Raw genomic sequence first — 25,235 nt, forward strand, 5'->3', positions numbered from 1 at the left:
GCTCCGGCTCTGAAAGTATTCGATGCGGTACCAGCTGGAGGTAGCAGGGGAAGACGAAGGCCCCAAGTCTTTCTTCACCTGATCTTTCCAACGCACAGGAGGCCTTCCTCTTTCCCTGCTATCACCATCAATGGAGCTTCTGTGGATTTTAAAAGAATGAAATTAATCTTTCTTCTTCTTAATTGAAGCGATAACCGCTTCCGCGATTTTAGCCGAGTTTGACAAAGTTGAATACACCAAGTCTTTCTTCACCTGATCTTTCTAACGCAGAGGAGATCTTCCTTTTCTCCTGCTATCACCAGCTGGTACCGCATCGAATACTTTCAAAGCCGGAGCGTTTGTGTCCATTCGGACGACATGACCCAGCCAACATAGCCGTTAGATCTTTATTCGCTGTGCTATGTCGTTGTAAAGCTCATATAGCTCATCCTTTCCATCGCCTGCGATACTTGTCGTCACCAACGTGCAAAGGTCCAAAAATCTTTCTCTCAAGCACTCCAAGCGACGCTACATGTATGGATATGCATAGCTACAGTATGAATTACAGTAACAAATACATAGATTTTGTGTGGGGTTAATGTTAAAAGTTTAAAACGGATTGAAATGGTAAAAACTTGGATTTTAGTTAAACAATGCAGCGACCGCCGTAGCCGAATGGGTTGGTGCATGGCTACCATTCGCAATTCACAGAGAGAACCCCTCGCCTCTCGGCAGGCAATGGCAAACCTCCGAGTGTATTTCTGCCATGAAAAAGCTCCTCATAAAAATATCTGCCGTTCGGAGTAGGCTTAAAACTGTAGGTCCCTCCATTTGTGGAACAACATCAAGACGCACACCACAAATAGGAGGAGGAGCTCGGCCAAACACCTAAAAAGGGTGTACGCGCCAATTATATATATATATATTATACAGCAGGCAAACAGAGTCTGCCGAACTCAGATAAGGTAACTTGCTTTTGCAAAGGCTTTTAATGTTAGGTATATGTTATACCAAATTGTGTCTTATTAAAAAACGCATCTTATATAGGGATGTACTATATGTGGGCACTGCTTACACGATAACGGTATATTTCCATATACTTACATATATATATGTATATATATTTTCTTTTAACTCCTGGGGCGTAGGGCCAGAGGGCATATACATAGGTAATTTTTTAAAACATGTTTTTGTTTATTTTTAGATGAAGACGACTATGACACCGATGATCCTATTGAAAGTGATAACGATATGGACGATGAAGACGATCCCGCTGAGTTGAACAATTCTTCAAAATTAAATTACCAACACACTAAGTGCAATACCGAACATTTAAATCCTTCTTCATATTCTTGGAGTATTTTACGATTGGCTATTATTCAACTTATTTCCTCTAAAATTCAGGAATTTGTTAATGTAGCTGGTATCGAAATTCAAGGTACTGTATGTGGGTACATACATATGTATGTACATACATAGTGCTTTAAATTACTCATTAACAGTTTAATTTTACTGCTTGTTTCAATAGATCTCCCAGTTTTGAGTCCTTTATCACACGAGGTTTTACGAACTCTTAGAGGTTGGCAGGACTTTGCAATTAATGTGCTGATAACTAAAGGACCGCCACCTGAAGACTTCATACCAGGTAATTATAGAGATTGAAAGAAAATTTGTTTTTTTATTTTCTAAAAAAATACATGATATAAAAAACAATTGGCAGCTGTTGACGTTTTGTAATCAATTAAAATATTTCATTTTCAAACATTTAGTAATAAATTAACGACTTGCATTTTACATAAAAATATCTAATGTTTTATAAATATTTCTGCAGTATTAAAGGAGGTGTATGTTTTAGCCGAAGCTCCGCGTTATCTCAATTGTAGAATTGTTAAGGCACGGGCCTACACCCAAAACAATCGACTTTCAAAAATAGATAACTAGCCTTAGAATATTGTTTTTATAATGGTTTTGAGGTAGTGATAATCTCAAAACCATTATAAGTACATATAAAATTTCAAGCGAGTTTGGTCGATTTTAATATTCCGCCAACTTACACATAAAACAATTACGTACTGCAACAACTATTGATATTTTCATTGCCATATTTACAGCATCCCGTTTTTTCTTATTGTTATTCAATGATATATTGGGTATCTGTCAGAACATAACTTTTTTCGATTGTTAATTGTTGCTTAATGTAACTGAGGCCGTTTGTGAATTCAATTATAAGTAAATGGCATATTATATACATATTTTCGATTCACTCAAAAGTAATTCGACTTGGTTCATGTTAATACTTCACCACATGAAACAAAATTTAATATTAAAGAATTATTTTAATTATTCGTAGCCGATAGGCGTTCGTAATACCAATAACTTATATGTAGGTATACTTGTAATTTTATACTATAACAAGCTTACTATAAAAGCAAGCGCTAGGAATTTCGACGTAATATATTTTCATGATTCAATTATAGAAGGTTAGGTAAGTAATGACAAGGGCGCTTTGAGCTGCATTTACAAAGGATGCGGAAAGAGGGAAAAATGTTTTCCCCTTCTTGCCTAAAGGTAGCAAAAAAGTACGTAAAGTAGCTAATTAGTCCTGTAATAAGAGAAAAACAAGCATATTGGTTATTTAATCTACATTAAAACAAAACAACAGACAAATTATAGTTTATTCTTTAAGCAAATGTAATATATATTTAGAATATTTTCGATGTTTATCTAACACAAGAACACGCAGAACTATGTCATGTTACTTATGTATGTGTTTTATGTTAGTTCGTAGTTGTAAAACAAATATTAGTTAGATGTGAAACGAGACAAAAGAAAAAAATGGAGTCGCCAAAGGAGTATTTTCATTACATTAAAGAGGAAATGCTGCTATTTTGGAAAATTAGTTCACTCTTATACATATATAGCCAAGTTTAATAACCTTTGCATTACGAAATGTTGCAAATTTGTTCATTTCAGTATCGTACGAATGTAAATGTACAATTTTACAAACTTTTATTCCTAAAATAAATACTGACTTTTAGCATCCTTTGTATGTTATATTATGCATTGAGAGATTAACTTGTTAAACCATTGAATTTGATACAGATTTGGCTGCCATGATACGTTAAAAATAATCAGGAATATTTCCAAGGAACATTTTAAGAATCTAATCTCGCAATAGATTTGTATCTATTTTGTGTGGGAAAGAACAGAAAATAGTCATAATAAAGGAATATAATGTGTTAAACTTATTACAAGAATATTTGCCACAAAATTCTAAAGTACTACAAGTCCTATAATACATCAAAGGTCAAAATATACATAAACGACAGGGATAAAAAAGAAAGTTTAATTTCGTATTTCGTGCATAACGATACATGTACATATGTTACCATAAAGACATTGCGAAAGCAGAAGTTCAGTCGATCATTTCTAAACATAAGAAAAAATTTGGAGTAAGAAGAATTAAAATTGTTTGCAACAAAAATTACAATTTTACTTAGTTTGAACTTTGTCTACCTTAATATACTTGGCGTCCCTAATATTAGCAAGAGTTAGGAAAATGTATTCATATGTTCTAAAACTAATAAAAAAAAAAAAAAATAAATAATTGGCGCGTACACTTCTGTTAGGTGTTTGGCCGAGCTCCTCCTCCTATTTGTGGTGTGCGTCTTGGTGTTGTTCCACAAATGGAGGGACCTACAGTTTCAAGCCGACTCCGAACGGCAGATATTTTTATGAGGAGCTTTTTCATGGCAGAAATACACTCGGAGGTTTGCCATTGCCTGCCGAGGGGCGACCGCTATTAGAAAAATGTCTTTATTAATTTTGCTCTCACCGAGATTCGAACCAACGACCTCTCAGTGAATTCCGAATGGTGATCACGCACCAACCCATTCGGCTACGGCGGCCGCTTTTAAAACTAATACATCGAAAAAATGTATATATTGATAATATAATCCACTTTTAGGAATTGTGATTGTTTGTAAATTTACGTGTATCAATACAACGCGTCCCAGTAATGAATCGGAGCGGAAATATAAGAAAAGTGGGTGCACTTGCTCGTATAGGTGTTGGAACCCTGCACTTATTCGGGCAGAAATCAAAAACCTGTAAACCAAAAATCTTAAAAATTTCTAACTCATAAATATATCACTACAACTTACGTGTAATTGTAGACGTAAAGCGCGAGGTCTTGCTCGCGTAGGTGTTGCGCATGCATCTCCGTACAGCATAGTGTTCTAGACCGGGTAAAGTATCGACGTGCACAGCCAGTTCGGAAGCCAAATTGATTTCAGTGATAGCAGCATTAGGCACATAATGACCTGTCAAACATTTAACTAGGTATTTGCACCATCATACACAGCACGCTCAATGTGTTCTATGAAATTGTCCGTAGCACCACATGTGACAATGGTAGAAATACGCCCATACTTACCTTCGTTTCTAAAAACCACAAAAGTTGTGCCACCTAGCTCTTCAACACACTCCTTCCGCTGCACTTGTACGTCTGTGAAGTCCTACAAATAAAAATTGTATAAACAATTTATTAGCAAATATTCTAACAGAACTTTCTAACAGTAGTTTATGTATTGTATGTAAGGTGATCACTATTATAGATATTTGCAAAAACGCTGTTCTAAAAACCTATACTTACGTATAGGAAAATTCACAAACCGGTGGTTTTCTGCAGCAGAAAGCCGATTCCAAATAATAGACTACCACCATATGGAAGACATAATCGACCTAAATAGTGAAAAACGACATTAATTTACAAAATAATTAGGTTTTATTATTATACTTACTTGAATGTTTACAAACAGATAAATGATTTTCAACGAATAATAAAAAGGCAAAAGTCAAAGAGGAAACGGTGTTGCCGACCATATATATAATTTGGACCAAAAGTTTTAATTGTTACTACAATTTTAAAGTTTTTGATGGGATAACGTCTTATAATTCGATTTAGCCGGCTGCACGCACGAAAAAATGTGTCGTTATCTAGCTCAATGGTTGTTACCTTGCTCAATCGTCGTTATCTTGCTCATGGTCGTTACCTTGCATGAACTGCAAACGAAAGCGCGGAACGAACGACAAAGAGCACAATCGGCCCCCGTGTTCGGCAACGTTCGACATCTGCACACCTACTTGAGTGAACATATATCTGTGGTCATAAGCAATAATCGCCTAAGTCGTTAACTTTGCTTCCGAGATAAATAGCTTTTTATATTCAGAAGCGTTTCTGAGAAATGTAAAAAGAAGCTTTAAAAAACTGCAAATACATAATTATTGATCATTTCAAGCACAATGCTCAGTTAAACAATTATAATGAAACTTGCCTTTGTTTAGGAGATATTTAATAAAAAGAAATAAAAATGTTTATTGCAAAACTTAACATATGATATAAGAATGACTATGTTGACTAAGGCTTTTATTGTAAAAGAATTGGTTGCTGTTTGTGTGGCACATATTGAGTTAAGGAACTATTGCATATATAAATTTACCAAGATAAAGAGTTAGTCCATTTCACTAATACGAGTTTATTTAAAAACAAAAGGAATTTTACAAATTCATTATTTTAAACTAAATGACATTTTCCGAAAACTCATTTTTATAATATTTATATGTAATATTTATTTAAAAGTATAAGTATAATATATCAGTCGAAGTTATTCGGTTTCTGATTCACATTCTACTAAATCTGGATGTACATCAGCTGAGTTATCTGTTAACAAACTTTTATAAAAAGGATGAAAGCATGGATTTACAAATGGTAGTAAATCAAGGAGATCCTTTTTCTTTTTTGAGCTGATCTTAATGTATTGAGTTAGCATTGATATGTCGCTTATTGCTATTGAATTTACACCACGTTTTAACAAGCTCAATGTTTTAAAAGGAGCATGTTCGTCTAAAGTGGTTTTATAAAGAATTTTTGCAAAATTTCTCTTTGCAAATCTTAGCCATCTAATATCTTTCCAAACGAATTTTTCACCATCTAGATTATTGGTTCTCCACATTAGCTTTGTTTTTAAGAAAAGCTGGAAATCAAAAAAATCTTCTAAGTTCATTTCAATTACGTTGAATGGATTTCTGGAACGTACACTTCTTATAAAATTGTACCAGTCACGAGGATGATGTATTTGTGTCTATCACAGCGTGATCCACATCGCATTCCATGTGCGTGTGCCCATGTTCTAAAAATTTGGGATCATTAATTTCTAAAGTGGGGTTAATTTCAAGAGCCAATGTGAACATTGCACACACGAATGAATTCTTATTTTGTCCCATACAGGAATCACTGTAAAAGATTGCATGATTAACTTGTGGAAGATTGTTTATACATATGTTTGAATAAGCATGATACGATTTGATTGCCGCCACGGGCAGAAAGTGCCTCATGCCACATAAAGCAATGTGGGGTGCCAGTTGTACGGTTAAATTATAGGTCCAAAGCTGCCTTTTGTAGAAACTTATTGAGTTTCTTAAGTATGGGGTAGGCAAGCACTGCTGCAAATCAAAAGTATACACTTTAACTTTGGGATCATCGGAAGAGCAAGTTTTGTCATTTCTTTTTGACTCATATGCAAAATCTGCTTTACTCTGATGGGCTAAGAGTTCCTTTTCTAAATCACGTAGTAGAATATCATCGGATTCCTGTTTAGCAATAGCAATTTTAGCTCTAAATTTTTCGCACGTAGAACAGGTATCAAGCATTGGCTTCTTAAATTTTATATTCATGGCTGTAAAACATTTTTTAATTAAATAATTATAAGAAGCGTAAAAGGCTTCTTACCTCATATGTTTTGTCATATGTATATATCTATGTATTTAGAAAAATGCAGATCAAAATAGAAACGATTCTATTTTCGCCTGACACATATCTACATTAACCTATTCCTTAATTTGTTGGCAACATTTTTTGGAGTTAATTACTTATTTTTTAATTTTTAATTTAATATATGGAAAATAACAATAAATTATTATTTTACAATAAAAAAAAGGAGCACTAGCTGCCAGGGCTTGCGGCTCAAATATGAAAATATCACTTGTAATTTACTTGCACACTAATTAATTTACATTTTTACATTCCGCCCCCATCCTCGTAATCCGCAGCATCAGTTGGCTGTATTTTTCGCGATTTTCGTGATGTCATCTCGTCTTCCTCCGAGCTGTACGCGCTCAATTCATCCGACATATCATTGTTAGCATCTAAATCGTTGTAGTTGTGGTTGCTTTTATTAGTATTTGTACACGTATTGCTTTTCGTCGTTTTTCTCATTTTTTAATTTAATTTTAATTCAATTTCCTATATTTGAAAAATTTAATAAAACGAGAATGCTCCCTCTATGCCTACTTGAAAAAACGAATTGTTATGTTACTTATTTATTGTAAGAAAAAAGCAAATAAATTGAACTACTTAAAGCATTGGAAGTCATACGACAATACGTGAGTGTAGAAAGAATGACAAGTCATATGTAGAAATCATATCGTGTAAAAAGGCCTTAAAGATGTAACTTACTTTTAAAAATACCACTGTATGAGGAAACACTAACTACGTTGGCTTTGTATTTATCGCAAAACAAAAAAATACATTTGGGACAGGGATAATTCCGCATGTAAGTATTGGCAACTTGTATCTCTCCTGGTATAGTGACTTTCGTATTTTGGAAAGCTGTTTATGTGGTCCCTTACAAGTTAAACTTTATCATCCTTAAGTCTATTTTTTCCTCCACCTGATCCACGCTTATCAACAAGGTCACTGTTAGGATAGTGTAATTTCTTCTTCAAAACAGTTTTGACGAAACTGGCACTCTCATCAACACACTGCAGGAAGCATTTTTGGCATACCTGCACTCTTTGGCCTTCAAACTCAACATAATAAGCAGCCTGAAATTTTCGCTCACGTGGCCTTTCAGGGTGTTATTAGTAGAAGTTGAGTCCTCATAGTCGGAATCTAGGACTGAGTCATCACTCTCAAAACGGAGATTTTCCTGTAAATTTGATTTATCTGCCTCATTCTCACTGCATAGTGGAGTATTAGAAACATTTGTTAGTGAATCAGCCCCACTGCCCACGACATGTGACTGCTTTCATCATAACCTATTAATTGCAAAAATTTAAGCAACTTAGCAAAGCTATTTGTTTGTTCAACCTTACCTGTTACATTTACTTCGTTTTCCATTTCATTAATTTAAAATATTTTTACTAATTGCTTTATTATATTTTTTTTAGTTCAGAAAATATTCAATGTAACCGAAACTTTTTTTTTCTGACCTCTTATAACCTCTGCATTAATCACAGGAAATTGCTTAACTCAAATGATTTTAAAATGGCGCTTTAGGCATACTAATCTAACTGCACTTTGAAAAAAGAATAAGAGCATATGTCATTCGCATTTGTCGCGTATGAAGATATAGCTCTCTTAAAAACTCACAACAAAAATGCATTAATAACTTTTGAAGAGATAGTGCATGCTTATATATATTTTCAATTTGTAATAAACACTCACCTTCACGTTGGTTCTTATTTCAACTCTCTTGTGTATGACAAACTTAAAAAAAAAATTAGGTGCAAAAACAACTTAAGTTATTATAGGCCATTTAAATATAACAGTATTGTAATTGATCATCTTCTTAAGTATACTTAGACTCATATAGTAAATGCAATAGCGCTTCGTTGCTAGTTAGGCTAATATGTTTTTATTAATATTTACACTAAAAAAATAGTTAGAGTGATAGGAACTTCGCGTAAATATACAGTTTTATTAGTTGAATTAGCTAGTATACATAACTCATTTCTTTCTTAAGTCGACTTAGGCGATTATTGCTTATGACCACAGATATTATGCAAGATCTTTTAAGCCGTCTTTGACAATATTTCTTTAAATTTTGGACCCTTCTCCTTATAAGATTTGCATGCGTCAGTAATCTGCTTATGTGTCTTCGCTTTAATTTTTTATTGTATCAATTGTATCGACCTCAAGATCGCCAAACCTCTATCCCATATTTCCAAAGCGGTGCAATTGTCTTTTATATAAGTAGATAAGATCTTTGTTTTTCAATGATAATTTAGACGGAGGTCCAAACAACCAGTACAGATTTCGATATTTCGCTCGTTCTTTATGTGTTCCTGTCACCTCAATTAGGAGCCGATTCTTATGGCCAGATATTTTACTATGATATGTTGTCGATATGTGCGTGTAGATCGTAATCAGTGCCATGCCTGTCCTCTTATACCTTTATTGTTTTATCTGTATTAATATCCAATTTATGAATTCCATCCCTGAAGTAAGAATCTGGAAAGGCTGCGAAATACGTTACGACTTCATCATTTGATGAAAAACTGTTTTCACCCATGCATTTTTTTAGGTCTGGAAACATATGGAATTCGTTAGGGGCCAAATCTAGTGAATACGGGGGATGCTCCAATAGTTCGAACTTTAATTCATGGATTTTAGTCATTGCCAAAATGCTCTAGTAGCACGGTGCATTGTCCTAATGAAAAGATATAAACGAATTTTTCCTTCAGCTAGTCTAAAAGGTTGCAAAAATATTCAGAATATACTGTTTTATCAGTTTGCAAGTAATCCTCCTCTTTTCATTTAGGATCACGGTGATAGACCCAAGTGTATCCACTTTACGAGAGGGTTTCAATAAGTACCAGTGTTAGAAATGAAGACACCATTTTTTTTTCAACATAGTCCCATTTTAGAAAGAATTCTCCAAAATACGCCTCAATCTTGGCGATGACTTCCTCGTTTGAACTAAATTTTTTCCCCGCAAGCCATTTCTTCATGTTAGGAAAGAAGAAGAGGGCGCAGGGAGCCAGATCGGGTGAGTACGGGAGGTGCGGCAGCAATTCATAACGCAATTAATGTAGTTTGGCCGCGACAACTCCGGATGAATGTGCTTCTTTTTCGCCAAATGCGAAGGAGACACTTCAATTGTTTGTTAAAGTGATCCAATAGTTCACTGTAATGTCGTCCATTGATCCTTTCTTCCTTTTTCGAAATAATCCTTGAAGATGACGGCGTTCGCATCCCAAAAAATTGTCGCCATGACCTTTCCGGCCGATGGACTGTCTTCGCCTTCTTTGGAGCAGATTCACCGGGAGAAATCCATTTTATTGATCCATCCAAAAACAAAAAGCGAATTACCGTAAGATAGTGCTCTTTTTCAATCTTAGCGAAAATCATGAAACACGTCTTACTCGAATAGCTCCGAAATCCAAACTAACCTATCAATCAGTCTGAAATTGGTTTTGCCGTCGTTTGATAGATGGCAGCACACCATGCTAAAACCAACTTCCCTCAGAAACGCCCTCTGTCACCAAACATGGGTACTTATTGAACCGCCCTCGAATTCTTTCGAATAGGCTCTAAATGCTGCTGAGAAATGTGTTTTTGTTCCATTGTTAGAGAATGCACCCAATATTTCAGTCTAAATCTAGCTTACACTGCCCATTGAGATGCCTAGGGCTTCTACTAAATCTCTTTCAGTCACTCGTTGATTTTCCAATACGATATTCAGTATTTATTCTACAATTTCTGGTGTTGTCGCGGTTTTTGGACGTCTTTGACGGAAATCGTCTTCAAGTTTTGTACGACCACGTTTAATTTCAGCAGCCCATCTTTCTATTTTACTAATTCATGGTGAAAAGTCCTTATACACTTTCAACATTCGTTCATAAACTTCCTTTGCCTTCAATCACTGCACGATACTTGATTTTTTCCATTTTTTAAATGGACAAATAAAGAATTGACAGATTGAAATAAAACTTCACAAGGGGGTGTACTTGTTTGTGAGGCACGTAGCGCCGTCTTGTTGAAAATAAACGTTGTACGGATCAATACCATCCAATTCCGGCCATTCAAAAGCGTTAATCATCTCTCGATAGCGTAATCCATTCACCAATAACACCTGTGATTGGTGAATCCGTATAGGCGCGCTAAAACGCGATAATTTTTGTAGGAACATTTTGCCTAATTGGGTTCATGACCCAATAATAAGATGTATAGAATGAAAATAGATTTCATAAAATTCATTAATTATAATAAAATCATGTATTCCTTTTTTTGCAGGTTGCTATGTTGAGAGCTGCGGTCAGGGTCCAGCAATACATAGATATCGCTCTCTTTTAAATAAAGAGAATACGCCGTTTCTCTCAAATTCTGCTACTGGACCTATACGAAGATTGTGGAATTATTTAGTAAGGCAAGAACACGCTCAAGAAGTTTTTATTAAGGCAGTATTTGGAAAGAAAATGGATTATCGCACGATGGCACGGGATAATGTTGATTTTAAATTAGAATCAGGTAAGAAATATTACTCCTGGTTGCAGCAGTGAATTTCAAATTTAAAAGATACATCGACGGCGATGGATAAAATTACGTATACCAAGAAATTTGGTGTTAGCAACTCGTACCAAATAGGTCTGTCTAATCGGATTGAGAGAGTTCAGAAAGTCTTTCTTCGTTTTGCGCTCCGATCTTTAAACTTTTCTGAACCTGCCCCATCGTACCGCTCTCGATGTTTATCGATTGACTTAAGACCACTTGATAGCAGATAATCTTCTATCGTGGTCATTTATTATTCGTATCATTTCTGGATCTATTGATTGTCCTTCCCTTTAAAGTAAAATTCAATTTAATATACCCAATATGAGGCTCCGACAGTACGAAACCTTTAAAATTGGCTTCTCGAGAACCAACTATGTGGTGAATGCTCCGATTGCTAGGGCATTTGCAGATTTAAATATGTTTTTCAATTCTTCTGATGCTGATTTTACATGGCCGTATGGCATCTTAGTCAATCATCTTAAATCGTTCTTTTCTTAGTAACCACTTAGTAACTACTAAACTATTGTACATTAGCTTAATATAGTCTGTAAGAATGTATCCATTCAAAGACAATAAATAAAATAAATAATCGGTAGCTCCTCATTAAAAAAAAATATTTGCCTTCGGAGTCGGCTTAAAACTGTAGGTCCCTCCATTTGGGGAACAACATCAAGACGCACGTCACAAATAACAGGAGGAGCTCGGCCGAACACCCAAAAAGGGTGTAAGCGCCAATTAAATATATACGAGGTCTGTTAAAAAAATAAGGGGAAGTTTCAAATTTCGCGGGCTACGTACATTCGATTTTCAATTATCATTTTTTATTATATTGGTACACTCGTTTCCAAGATATGTTTACGGTTTTGGCAATATAGCATGTTTAGTTTGTTTCTGAGAGGCATAACATATATAACACAAGTGTTTTGCGTGTTTATTTATTTATTTAAAAGAGTAACAGTTATTAATAACTATTCCACTATACGAAATAGGCACTGGCTGTTGAGGAAGTGTTGGAAGATTCATAGATAGTGTGAGTTTGAGTGGAATATAACTTTATACATATATAGTTTTCGCAAAGAGTTAAAGTTTTAATTTAGTTTGTTCAATAAATTTACAAATTAAGTTAATGCTATTGTCATCTCTGTTGTTGAGTGGATTCGAAAGTTCAAGGTTAGGCTGAATTGCATTTCTAGTGTATTCCAATCCTGGGTAGGTATCGAGGAGGTGTGTTGTCGTTTGAGTTGCAAAAGGGCAGTCTGGTTTGACTGTGCCGTTTAGAATTTGAACCTGGGTGGCTATATTGTGACCGATTCGAAGGCGTGTAAATATCTTGAGGTTCTTGGAAGACATGTGTATAGGATATATGGGTTTGATGCCAGTAGGATTGTACTTTTTGTAGTGGTGTTGGTAATTAATCCATTGACTATTGTACGTTTCCTGAAGAGATTTTTGTATAATCTTCTTTCTGTGGTGGTAAAATGTGCATTGAAGTGAGCGGCTTCTTTGGCTCTGATATCAGCGCACTCGTTGTCTTGTATTCCGGCACAACCGGGAACACACAAGATCCTTATGGAATTTTCATTTAACAATATATTTTTTCCAATTTCGGTGATTAATGGGGATTCGTTAGAATTGTTCAATAGAGCGTCCATTACAGATTTACTATCGCTGCAAATAATGAATTTGCCGCCTTTGTCGGAAGTATGAAGTACCGCTTCAACCTATGCAGCTGCATCCGCTGTGAATACTGACCAGTAGGAAGATAAAGCACCGACTGAGATCGTGACACCAAGCTGGTTTGTAGTCACAACTGGTGTACTGGTGTAGAAATAGTGTCCATCTGTATAAATGAACACCCATTCGTTTTTTTAAGGAGTATCGATTTCATTGAAATGTTAGACGTATTCTATAGAGGAAGTGGACTCTTTGGAAAATTTTAGCAAATCGGCGATAAAAATAGTTTTTGGACTTGGTGGGAAAACTGGAATTGGTTACGAAATCGAGTCGGATGTGACATTAAGTTTGTGCATTAGTTCAACACAACATTGTATGGTGGACGGTTGGGGGCTATTTTTATATTGTTGCTTCGCTGAGTTTACCAGTACAAGTAATATTTTATTTCTGCAATGAAGAAGCTTAGGTAGGAGCATTACTGTGTTGCGCTTGTTTCTGTGGGATAAATCTGGTAATCCGGTTTCTGCAAGAATAGCTTTTGCTGGCGATATCGGAAACACGCGGATACTCCTTATAGCTTCCGCATGGTAAGGAGCATTTAATAGTTTGATGTTTTTCTTAGCACAATGTCCGTAAATACAAAGTCCAAAATCGATTGTGGATAACACTAGGGCCTTTGTTACGTTAGCAAGTGTGTGTGGATGAACATGGCAATGCTTAGAAGATAAACACTTAATTATGTTAAGTCTTAAAAATAAGCTTATTCTAATAGCTTTACAGTGTTCCTTATACATATGTAAGTTTTTTGTCGAATGTTAAGCCTAAAATCCTTATTGTAAAGAGTGGTTAAATTTCAAAGGCCGATGTTGAATGTGAACCACACCTAAACGTCAACGACACCGTTGGACTTCTTTCATTGGGGTTATTTGAAAGAAAAGGTGTACGTCGATAAGCCAGCAACAATTCAAGAGCTAAAGGATGAGATAATTCGGCACATTAACGGCATAGAACCTGAATTATGCCTCAGCGTTATCGAAAATTTGGACCATCGGATGGAGGTGTGCCGCCGAAGTCATTTGGTCGATATTTTGTTCCATACGTAATTGAGCCATACCAATATTATCATAATAAAGAGAAATGATAATAATTTCCTAAAATAATTGTATTTTTTTCAAAATCAACACCGGCCCTTGAAACTTAACCACCCTTTATTAAAATGTGGGATTAGTATAATACATTGGAAAAGGACAAACTGGGAAGCAACATTTACATTTTCTACATACTATATGAAAAGCATTTACTTGCTGAGATGTTGGCGCCTGATATTTCTGACCATTTGTTTATGCTGTTTTAAATCTTCAGGAAAGTATAAATGACTGACTACTGAAACATCATCAGCATATATAAAGTGTCCCACCTCTGCATTAGAAGCGATAATTCTAGTTTCATTAAAAGTTGTAGTAAACACTGTTACTGAGAGAGGTGAACCTTGTGGTATACCATTAAAGCGGCTATGGGCCTGTGATTTACAATTATTAACGCTGATTGAAAACTTGCGATTACTTAAAAAGGATTTAACGAAGTTATAAATTTTGTTTCGGATTTTCCAGCGTTTGAGTTGGCTAAGAAAAACATAAATGCCGATTCTATCGAATGCTTTCTCGAAGTCTAAACTTAATACAGAAACATAATTACCTGATGCTAATGCCGAGGATGCGAAATGTTCAAAAGGGACTCGGTCACTTCTCTGCCTTTTTGGAAGCCAAATTGGTGGGGACTAAGAAGTTCCTTTGCCTTAGCGAACCGCAGAATTCGGACGGAAATGATCTTCTCAAGGATTTTGGACATGCACGGGAGTAAGGAGATAGGTCTAAAGTTCGTAATGAGGGTAGAGGGTTTATTGGATTATGGATAAGGATAGGGACAATTAAAGCAGTTTTCCATTCTTGAGGATAGATTCCTATATTGAAAATTTCATTGTAAAGATTCACGAGTCGGATTTTGAGGATGCCGACATTTTATCCCAGCCCGGTGTCTTTGCTATCATTTTTGAGATCGTGAAGTCGAATTCATACAGTGAAATTTGGGTTTCTATGAGCAAAGCTTCAATTAAAGGGTATGGGTTGGAATAATTTTCAGATAGGGTTAGATTTTTTTGCGAGTTGAAGGTGGAATGAAAGTTGGAGTCGTGGGAGTAAGTCGACCAGAATTTGGTAAATTCTTCAGCGATATCTGTTTATACTTGTTTAGGGCTTGAAGAAGGATTTATATTTACTGTGAGCTTTTCCAAGGACTGCCTTTTAGCTGATTGAAGCTCTTTTGTGAACACATGTGGTACTTGTATTTAGACCACAGTTTTTGCGTGCTATTTCTTAAGACGGTAAGTAGGTTAGACCAGTATGGTGGATAATTTTGTTGTGCTTGTTTGCGGTACGAATTATGCTGGCGAACTAATTATTGTTGTTTTAATATTAGCTGCTTCTGCGTTGATGTTTTTTGAAACGGCTTTTTTGTTTGATAGGGTTGCGGATAAGGAATGCAATTTTTTCCAGTCAGCTTTTTTGATATTAGCTTGACTTCATACTAATCAGGCGGACAAGGATGTTATAAACGGGAAATGGTCGCTGTTGTGGAGTTCGTCCAATGTACGAGAAGAAAGGCTGGGGGCTATAGAACTAGATGCAAGGATGAGTGAAGCTTTGGTGTGTGGAAAAATGTGTGGGTAGGCCATCGCTTAAGGCAATGAGATTATGGGTCAAAATTACATTTCCAATAGTATTTCCTCTTCTATTGGAATGCTCGGTACCCTAAAATGGGCTCCAGGCATTGAAATCGCCTAGGACTATAATTTGGGTGGAATATTTGTTAATTATATCGGTAAGCTCTTTGTAAGTAAAATTTTAGCTAGGAGGAAAATAACAATTAATTCAAGTGATTTTTCTTCCAATATCAATCTCAATAGCTAGGCAGGAAATATTAGATGAAATGGGAATTATTTTATGATTTAAGGATTTTTTTTTATAAAGAAAACGATTCCTTGTGGACAAAAGGTATTTTGGGGCAAAATATGAAAATTGTATTATATTTATTCAATTCATTGATTAGTATTGTATATTTAAATCTAAGAGTTATTAAAGAGTCCATTAATATTCCATTGTATTATTTGAATCATTTATTTATTTATTTTTTTTTTTTGGTGGGCTTTCTGTAATGTGGAACAGGATGGGTGGGAACCTCTTTAGAAGTATGTTGAGAAAGGAAGGAGAAAATAGTGGGGTTTGTGGTGTAGAAATCGACTGAATTTTTTTGTGCGTAGTCAACAGTGCCATCGATATTCTCGTTATATTCATTTGCGTTTATGTTTGCTGTGTTAGCATTGTTGCCATGAGAAAATATATCCATTTTATGTAATCTAATAGCCACGTGAGCATGGAGTTGGCGTGTGAGGTGGAAGTGCACATGAGTCGCATACTGGGGCTTTGTTCCATCGTTTAGTTGTGGTTCCAGGGGTTTCCGAACTTTTACACCTCATAGGGTTCGGAAAGTAAGACCTGACTTTAGTAGTGTACCAGACGACTTCTAGTTTTTCTGGTCAGTCGATAAACGGTGCTCATTGAGAACAGTCATTGTCGATCGTTAGCGCATTAACTGTTGTTATCTTCTTTCTGTATTCTCGTAATACTTAACCTACACGTGTTTTTCTTTGGTGTAAGATGGCGTCCTCCTCTGGAGGGAACTACTACGAGCTGCTTGATCCAGGAGACAGCGCTCGGAAATCTCCTAATCAGAAACGGAAAAAAAGTGAAGTGAATATCAACAGCACTACTTCTTTCCCACTATTAGGACATAAAACCCCCCAATTTAAAGTGCAGTGCCCAAAATTTGTAATAATTAAAAGTACAGTGCCGGAAAAGCCAATTAACAACTTCAATATATTTCTTGTGTCGAAAGCACTTGAAAATATTTGTGCTGAACCGCCACAACAAATCTCCTTTACTCGTGACGGGAATTTGTTAGTGCTTACAAAAAACGACATGCAAACAAATAAATTCCTTAAAGCAAAAAACTTAGCTAACGTCTGTCCGATAATATCAGAATTACATCCAACCTTAAACACTGTCAAAGGTGTCATTTTTGCACCTTCACTAAGGCAACTATCCGATAAAGAAATTGTAGAAGGCCTTAGAGATCAAGCAGTAACAGACTGTCAAAAGATTAAGAAATTTGTTGATGGGGAGCTTGTGAACACCTCACTGCACATCATCTCATTCCAGAAATATGAAATTCCTAAGGAAATAAAAATTGGTTTTCTAATCTGTAAGGTAAGCACCTATCCAATGCAAGAACTGCTTCAAATTAGGGCATACCAAAAAATATTGTAGAAGCGATGAAAAGTGCGAGGTATGCAGCGCAAATGTTCACGAGCCTACCACGTGCAAAGAGGTTATATGCATTAACTGCAGTCATGCTCATAGAGCCAACAACAGAAACTGTCCCGTTATACAAGCAAGAGCAGAAACAATTAAAATAAAAACAATAACAAAGTGTACATACAAAACAGCTATAGAAAAATCCCAAGCCAAAGTTTACGACATTCCAACAGAAACACTTGAAAAAGCTGTAGAACTGAGAAAAAAACGTCTCTCTTCTCAATCAAAAAATATTCCAAACAACCAATCCAATAACGCACCTAATTCGAATAATGAGATAATTCACTCTCTTCCCACTCACGGAAATCACACAAAAGAAAACGAAAACACTAACAAAAACTCAACAACAATTTCTACAAAAATATCAACACCAAATGAAATAAACTACAACAATTGTACCACTAATAACAAATTTTATTCTTTCTCAAAGCAATCCGACTCTTCAGTCATACAACAATACTTACAATATAACACCCCTCCTAATTTGGATATGTCGATGGAGTAAAAAGCTGATGTGGCGGGCTCAGGGCGGGAGCGACAAGGACCACTAGCTACGGCTATTGGTGGTTGTTGCTTCTGTCCTGAGCCCGTCATAAGTCTGTCTCAAGTGTATATAATTAATATATACTTGATGAGGCTTATTTTTCTCTCTATCCCTCTTATAGTCCTAAAGATTCTGCAGTGGAATCTGAAAGGTTACTATAATAATCTACATGAGCTTCAACTAATAATCGATAAATATTCTCCCGACATCATTGCTCTCCAAGAAACACACCTAACTACTCATTCAATTAACTTAAATAATTATGCATATTCTTTATGTAACACGCTGTGGTACTGCCTTATTTGTAAAGAAATCGCTACAACATAAGTTTCTACCATCAAACCCGAATATGTGCGCGGTGACTGCAATAATAAAAGTCGAAATTACAGTTGCAATTTGTTCTATCTATATAACTCCTGGGGAAAATATACCTTTTAGTGATTTACGTGCGTTTTGCGATAATAACCAGTGTGGCACAATGATTTTAGGTGATTTTAACGCTCATAGCAAATTGTGGGGATCGCCTCAAACAGATAGAAGAGGAACTGTCATAGAAAACTTTCTATTAAATTCAAATATATTGTACACTAAATGATGGATCCCCAACCCACTTTTCGACTAGGTCAACTTTCACACATATAGATCTGTCTTTGGTTACCACACATCTTCGCCCTTTCTTCACTTGGGAAATTGACTCACACCTCCACGGTAGTGATCACTTCCCAATCTTTATTGAACTTTCTAAGATGGGAGATACATATAACTCAAACAGAGTGATTAACAAACTGACACGTTTTAAAACCGACCAAGCAGACTGGGCCAAGTTCCAAACTAAACTCGAGACTCTTCGTGAACAATTTTTAGTATCCTCTAATATAAATAAAACTGCAGCGGTGTTCCACAGGCTTATTACTGTAGCAGCAAATGAATCGATACCACGTGCTACAAAACACTTTAGCAAACGCACTACATACTGGTGGAGTGAGGATTTATCCAACTTGCGCAACCGAAAAACTTCAGCTTGGAGAGAGTTTAAGAAACAACCAACAGTAGTTAACAGAATAGCATACAAAAAAGCGAATGCAATTTTTAAGAGAGAATGTAAAGCCGCTAAAAGAATTTCCTTCACCAAATTCACTGAATCAATTAATCCACAAACATCTGTTAAGTTTTTATGGGGCAAAGTTAACAAGCTATACGGGAAGGCAACGCCGCTACATGTACGGGTATTGGAGACGGAAGAGGGGGGAACAGTGACAGACCCACACAACATAGCTCAAAGTTTTGCCAGTACATGGTCAGAGCAATCAAAAGACTCTAATTTCGCTAGCTCCTTTATCTCCAACAAATCAAATATAAATCTTTCCAGAAGTTATATAGTGGATACCATTGCCAACCTCTTAGAAGATCCAATAACTCTGATAGAATTTGATTCTGCTCTCAACACTGCCAAAGGTAAGTCCGGTGGCTTCGATAAAATATCTTACTCAATGTTAAAACACATTCCATGTGGCATAAAACAGTGGTACATCCAACTTTATAATAAGATTTTCCAGATAGGACATATCCCACAAGAATGGAAAACAGCGACAGTTCTACCCATTCTAAAGCCAGGCAAACCTAAAACAGAGGTTAATGGATACAGACCGATTTCCCTTCTGTCGTGCCCCGCAAAAATTCTCGAAAAGATTGTAGCTAAAAGACTTACGTGGTTTTTATCTAGGAGAAAGCTGATAAGCCCGCATCAAATGGCATTTAAGTCAGGGAAAAGTACGTTAGATGCACTACTGCATATTGATAACCAGATTGCACAATCCATATCCAGGCGGCACCACATATCCATTTTATCAGTCGATTTTGAAAGGACATATGACCGTATTGGGAAGCATGCAATCCTCAATCAACTGATGGAATCGAAAGTAGGACCAAAATTACTCAGATATATTCACTCATTCTTATCAAACAGAAAGTTCCGTATTAGAATTAACGGTATATATACAAAAACCTATCCACTTGAAAACGGTATACCTCAAGGCTCACCATTGTCAGTCATACTATTTCAAATTGGCACAGAACATATCAACAAAATAATGCTTGGGTACCCATGCTTCAACTATTGTATTTATGCAGATGACTTTTACCTGCTAGCAAAAATTAAGAGCGAGGAAGAATTCAAGAACAGATTAAGGGCGCTTTTCCAAGAAATCTTTTACTGGTGCCATTACTCTGGTTCGCAGATATCTTTTCCCAAAACAAAATTATTACATGTATGTATGAAGACTAGCTGTAGATTAAGCGATCTCGTTATATATAATAAGCGAATAGAATATGTTAAGTCACTAAAGATACTAGGATTAGTCTTTAATAATAAGTATACGTGGTCGGCACACATAGAAGCCTTAAGAATATCATTATTTAATCGATTAAATCTCATTAAATGTCTAACATCATACCACAGTAGCGCTCATCCTAATAGCGTCATTAATATTACAAAGGCGTTGGTGCTTTCGAAAGTTGATTATGGTCTCGCTATATACGGCAACACGTCGGAAAGACAACTCAATAAACTGAAGGGTGTTTACAATGCAGCAGCAAGACACAGCATAGGAGCTTTTCGCATTACACCTATAAAAAATATATATGCCGAGACTGGCATCCCAGATATCATCAGTAGATACGAAGAGATCACATCTAAACAAATCCCAAAAGTTATTTTGTACACGGATAAGCAGTTGGTCACTAATATAAATCAATTGGCCACAAGGAAACGAGACCTACGATTCCCCCCAGCAATATGTGCTATCATTAAAAATGGGTATAAGATTGGCATAAGTATTAGGGCATACAAACTATACTCGCCTCAAAAACCCCCTTGGGATTTCAGTACAAACTCTATAGTCACGGATCTAATGCAGCTACCAAAATCAACAACGAATCCACAAGTCTTTATAACAACGTTTAAGGAAGTGGTTTCCAAATTCAGACTGCAAAACTGGAATCTAATTTATACAGATGGTTCAAAAACGGAGCATGCTACCTCGTTTTCAATTATTAGTAGCGACCTCCGACTTGAAAAACTCTTTCGTCTTGATGAAAACAGCTCTATCTTTACCGCTGAGACTCAAGCATTGCTAGGAGCCGTTAATACGTGTAAAGTAATCCAAGGAAAACATCTGATTTGCTCTGACTCATTATCTGCCATAAAAGCACTGCTTAACATTCAACACAAAAACGAGACTATTCAAAAGATCAGAAATGCATTAATCCAATACCCTACTAAGATAAAAATAATGTGGATTCCAAGTCATGTTGGCATCCGTGGAAACGAACTAGACTAAGCCGCAAAATTTGCTACAACAGCACCTATCATCACTCAAAAAACTGTTAACAAAAATGACATCATAAGGTCAGTAAAATACCACTACTCCCAAATAAATAGAAATAAATGGAGCAGATACATTGACGGGTATAAAAGTTTCAACGAAGAAGGATTAGCCATTAAGTATCCATATAATTTTTCCAGAAATGAACTTATAAAATATACACGCTTAAGGCTCTGCCATACGCGACTAACACACAAACATATTATGGAGAAAATACCACCGCCAACATGTCTACTTTGTCTAACCAGCGCACTAACTTTCGAACATTTAGTTTACAACTGTAGCTATATTAAGAGTATGCAACTACAATTATTCAATGAAATATGTTTTCCCAAATTGTTAAAAAATGTTACCTCAGAAAACATTACCAATACCATATTGCTCTTAAAAAGATGTGGCATTTATTATTCAATTTAAACAACTTTAATAATTATCTGATCAATCTATATTAGGCCGAGGACCACAGTTGTTAGTTGCCTAGTTTTACAGTTTATTTATGTAATTTAATTATGTAAGTAAATTTACTAAATAAATAAATAAAATATTGAATCGAATGTGAGCAACACGACTCCACTAGCAACAGGTCGGCCATCATTAAGTTTAAGAAATTTGTATGATAACACAACACCTCGACCACTTAAATTCTCCACTATTTGTTTCTGGTACATTATTTAGAGAAGGCGGATAAATAGTGCCCTTAGGGTGGTCGATTTTCTCATCGCAAACTCCAATTAGTTTAGTTGTGGCGAGAAACTTTTTTGCAACTAAATCGTTTTTAACAAACAGCAGAAGTGTGTCATCTCTGAGACTTTCAATTTTTTTCAATTGAATTAAAGTCTTCCGTACGGCAAAACATAAATATTTATTTAGTGGTTTTTTAGTTAGTGGTGATTGATTGCGCTTTTTTTCTTTTTGCTTTTGGGCTTGTTGAGAACAGGGCGAACTTGTTATCTCCAAAGAGACGATTTTCTCACCAAATATAAGTATATAAGAAATTTCGCTAGAGAAAAAACACTCACGAATACAATGCGAAGGAAAAACACCGATACCACTGTTGAGCACGACCGTACGCTTTAAGTGTCAGTCGATGACTGATAAAAAAAAAAAAACAAAAAACTTAAGTCGAATTACCGTACATTTACTTTTACCACTTTTATCTTTGACAGTTAGGCAGGCATTATGAACAACTTGCTAGCCAGGATAGACGATCTCCGCGCCGTTGCAAAAATCAATATTTTCAATGGAATGAAAGAAATTAGTAACCCAATGTGCTGGTCCAATGAGCGCGAATTTGTTGTGTATTGTATTAACATTTATCAGGACTTCAGGATACAAATTAGAATGCATTTACAAATTCTTTGGTATTCATTTTATAACCTTTTCGTTATTGTCTTTCACAGGATCAATAAATGAAAGCGATGAATCAGAACATATACGAATAATTCACAAAGATCATGAAGCTTTATTATCATTTTGCTTAAACAATAATTCTTCTGGAATGATTGCATTGGCGAGTCCACGAGAAATTCAAGAACTAGATATTACAATGTTACTAGAATCCCCCAATTGGTATGAAGATGAATGTGATTATGACGTTTTATCAAAGGAAGCAGATCCTTTATCTACTACTGGATTTTTGGTTATCCAAACTCAGGAACAGTAAGTATGCATATATTCTATTCTAGAGAAGTCCCATCATTACTTAATTTTCATATTGGCTTTACTGTAAGCAACTCAGAATAAACCTTCACAAATGCAAATTGGTGATAGTCATTGGTGCAAGCAGTATATGGTGTTTAATATAAGTTTTGTTATAAAAACAGGAAAGTGGACTTAAATGCGGACTGTGCGTGGCCCACAATAGCCTGTATAAAACTATAATGGGGGGATTTTTTTTATCTAATATATAAAAATTCACTGTACGCATATAAATCTCCGAAAGTATAGGATAGAATTTCTCTAAAAATTTTCAACTACAGATGGAAACTCATCAGCTGAATAAATAGTGAGAAATATACCATCGTCAATATTTTCTTGAGAAAGGCTATTCTATTTTTCTTGGTGTTAAAATAAGGGTCCGATATAACAAAATGCTGGAATGAGAGCTATACGAGTCGAAAATATTTATTTATTTATAATCCAGAAAATATAAAAATTTCCTTACATACTATGTACAGTTCTCAAATGCAATGCAATTCCTAATTAAACTTCATTCAAAGATCTTGGGAGCTAATAACTTCTTAATCGCCCTAGAGATGGTCAGCTGATGTGTTATTATCACAAAATGGACATTGTTGTTGGGTATCTCCTGTGAGGAGGTGTTGGTGTGTGAGTTTAGTATGTCCAATTCTGAGTCGGGCGAACGGGCTTGATAAATATCGAGGTGTATTGCTTGGGTATAGAGATGGTTTGCGCCTGTCGTTGAATCCAGTATACCGATGCCTAAACGTATACCATTCTGTCAGTTTAATCGAGTCAATATGTTTTTTTAAATGCCTATGTAAATCATTCTCTGAATAAACTGGAAACAATGGGCTTGTTGCTGGCATAAGTCGAGCTGTTGATCTTTTTTAAGTTCCGAATACAAAGGTCTCTTATTTTTTCAACCAATTTGCTACTACTATAAATGTTTTGTATGGCTTTAATAAACGCCATGCTATCCGTACAAATGAGGAATTTTCCTTTATTACACGAAATCCGCTGCTTTGTATATGACCATTGCTTCCGCTGTGAACACCGAGCAGTGTTCAGGTAACTGGCCTCCAGAAATGAGGAATCCATGTTGATTATCTACAGCGAACGTGGTGTTAGTGCTCATTTTTGATCCGTCCGTATATAAAAAATTCCAATTGTTGTTCCGGTAGTTTCTTTCCTGTTCTGCAAAGAGTTGTTGATAGGTCGAACTACTTGTCGTAGATTTATTAAGTGCATGAAGAACGGTGTTGAAATTTGATTTATGTATAAACCACGATAGTTGGCAGTTTAATTTAGTGCAGCTCCTAGGTGGAGTCAAATCAATCTCTAAGCCATACTAAATGCAGCGGCAAATTGTGGACTTTTGCCTATATCTAAGTTTGTGTCGGAACGCCGATGTGTAATCCTTGTGCAAAATATGATGAGTATAGAAAAGGGTTTCGGAATTAGTAGTCATGTCGCTTTGATTACACGTTCCTTTATAGTAAGGAGACCAGCTTCTGCCAAAACGCATTTTACGGGGGATGTTGGGAACGCGTTTATACTATCATACGACGAACTGCAGTATGGTATGGAGCATCAAGTTGCTTAATATTAGTATTGGCGGTCCATCCGTACACAGGTAGACTGTAGTCTATCTTAGAAAGTATCATTGCTCTAGTGATATTGACTGAGGTGTTTGTATGGATTAAAGAGTGTTTGGATGACAAATACTTGAGTATATTGAGTCTGTCAGGAAGATTTTTTCTTAAAACTAAACAATGTTGCTTATATGTAAATCTTTTATCAAATGTTATGCCTAAAATTTTTAAGAAGTTTACATTTTCAATATTCAAGTTATTAATTATCAAAGTAGAGTATAAACAGTTACGTTTTTTACAAATATGCAATATTTTACATTTTTCGATTGATAGGTTTTCTCCGGAAAGCTCACCCCACGTATTTATGTCTGTAATTATGTTTTTAAATGCGTTGTTTACTTTAGTTAAATTCTTTTCTTTTGTAAAAATTACTGCGTCCTCTGCATAAACAGATAGATCTATGTTTCTATATTTTAAAATAATTTTATTAAATTGTTCAAATGCTATCACAAATACTACAACTGACAAAGGGCACCCTTGAGGGATCCCATTGTTGAGTGGGTGACAATTGGAGAGGTTGCCATTTATTCTAACCTGAAACTTGCGCCCAGTCAT

The 25,235-nt window shown here is 35.7% G+C and overlaps 1 protein-coding gene across 2 annotated transcripts in view; it reads left to right on the forward strand.

Annotated features, from left to right (window-relative positions):
• Window positions 1-25,235, forward strand: part of LOC129237821 (dmX-like protein 2) — a 115,033-nt gene that overhangs the window by 53,303 nt on the left and 36,495 nt on the right. For both annotated transcript variants that reach the window (XM_054872768.1, XM_054872769.1), the window contains 4 exons: window positions 1,184-1,417; window positions 1,508-1,624; window positions 11,057-11,290; window positions 22,746-23,004. In XM_054872768.1, coding sequence (XP_054728743.1) covers window positions 1,184-1,417; window positions 1,508-1,624; window positions 11,057-11,290; window positions 22,746-23,004 — 844 coding nt within the window. The remainder of the gene's footprint in view (window positions 1-1,183; window positions 1,418-1,507; window positions 1,625-11,056; window positions 11,291-22,745; window positions 23,005-25,235) is intronic.

Source organism: Anastrepha obliqua, chromosome 2, assembly GCF_027943255.1.
Source record: "Anastrepha obliqua isolate idAnaObli1 chromosome 2, idAnaObli1_1.0, whole genome shotgun sequence".
Lineage (NCBI taxonomy): Eukaryota > Metazoa > Arthropoda > Insecta > Diptera > Tephritidae > Anastrepha > Anastrepha obliqua.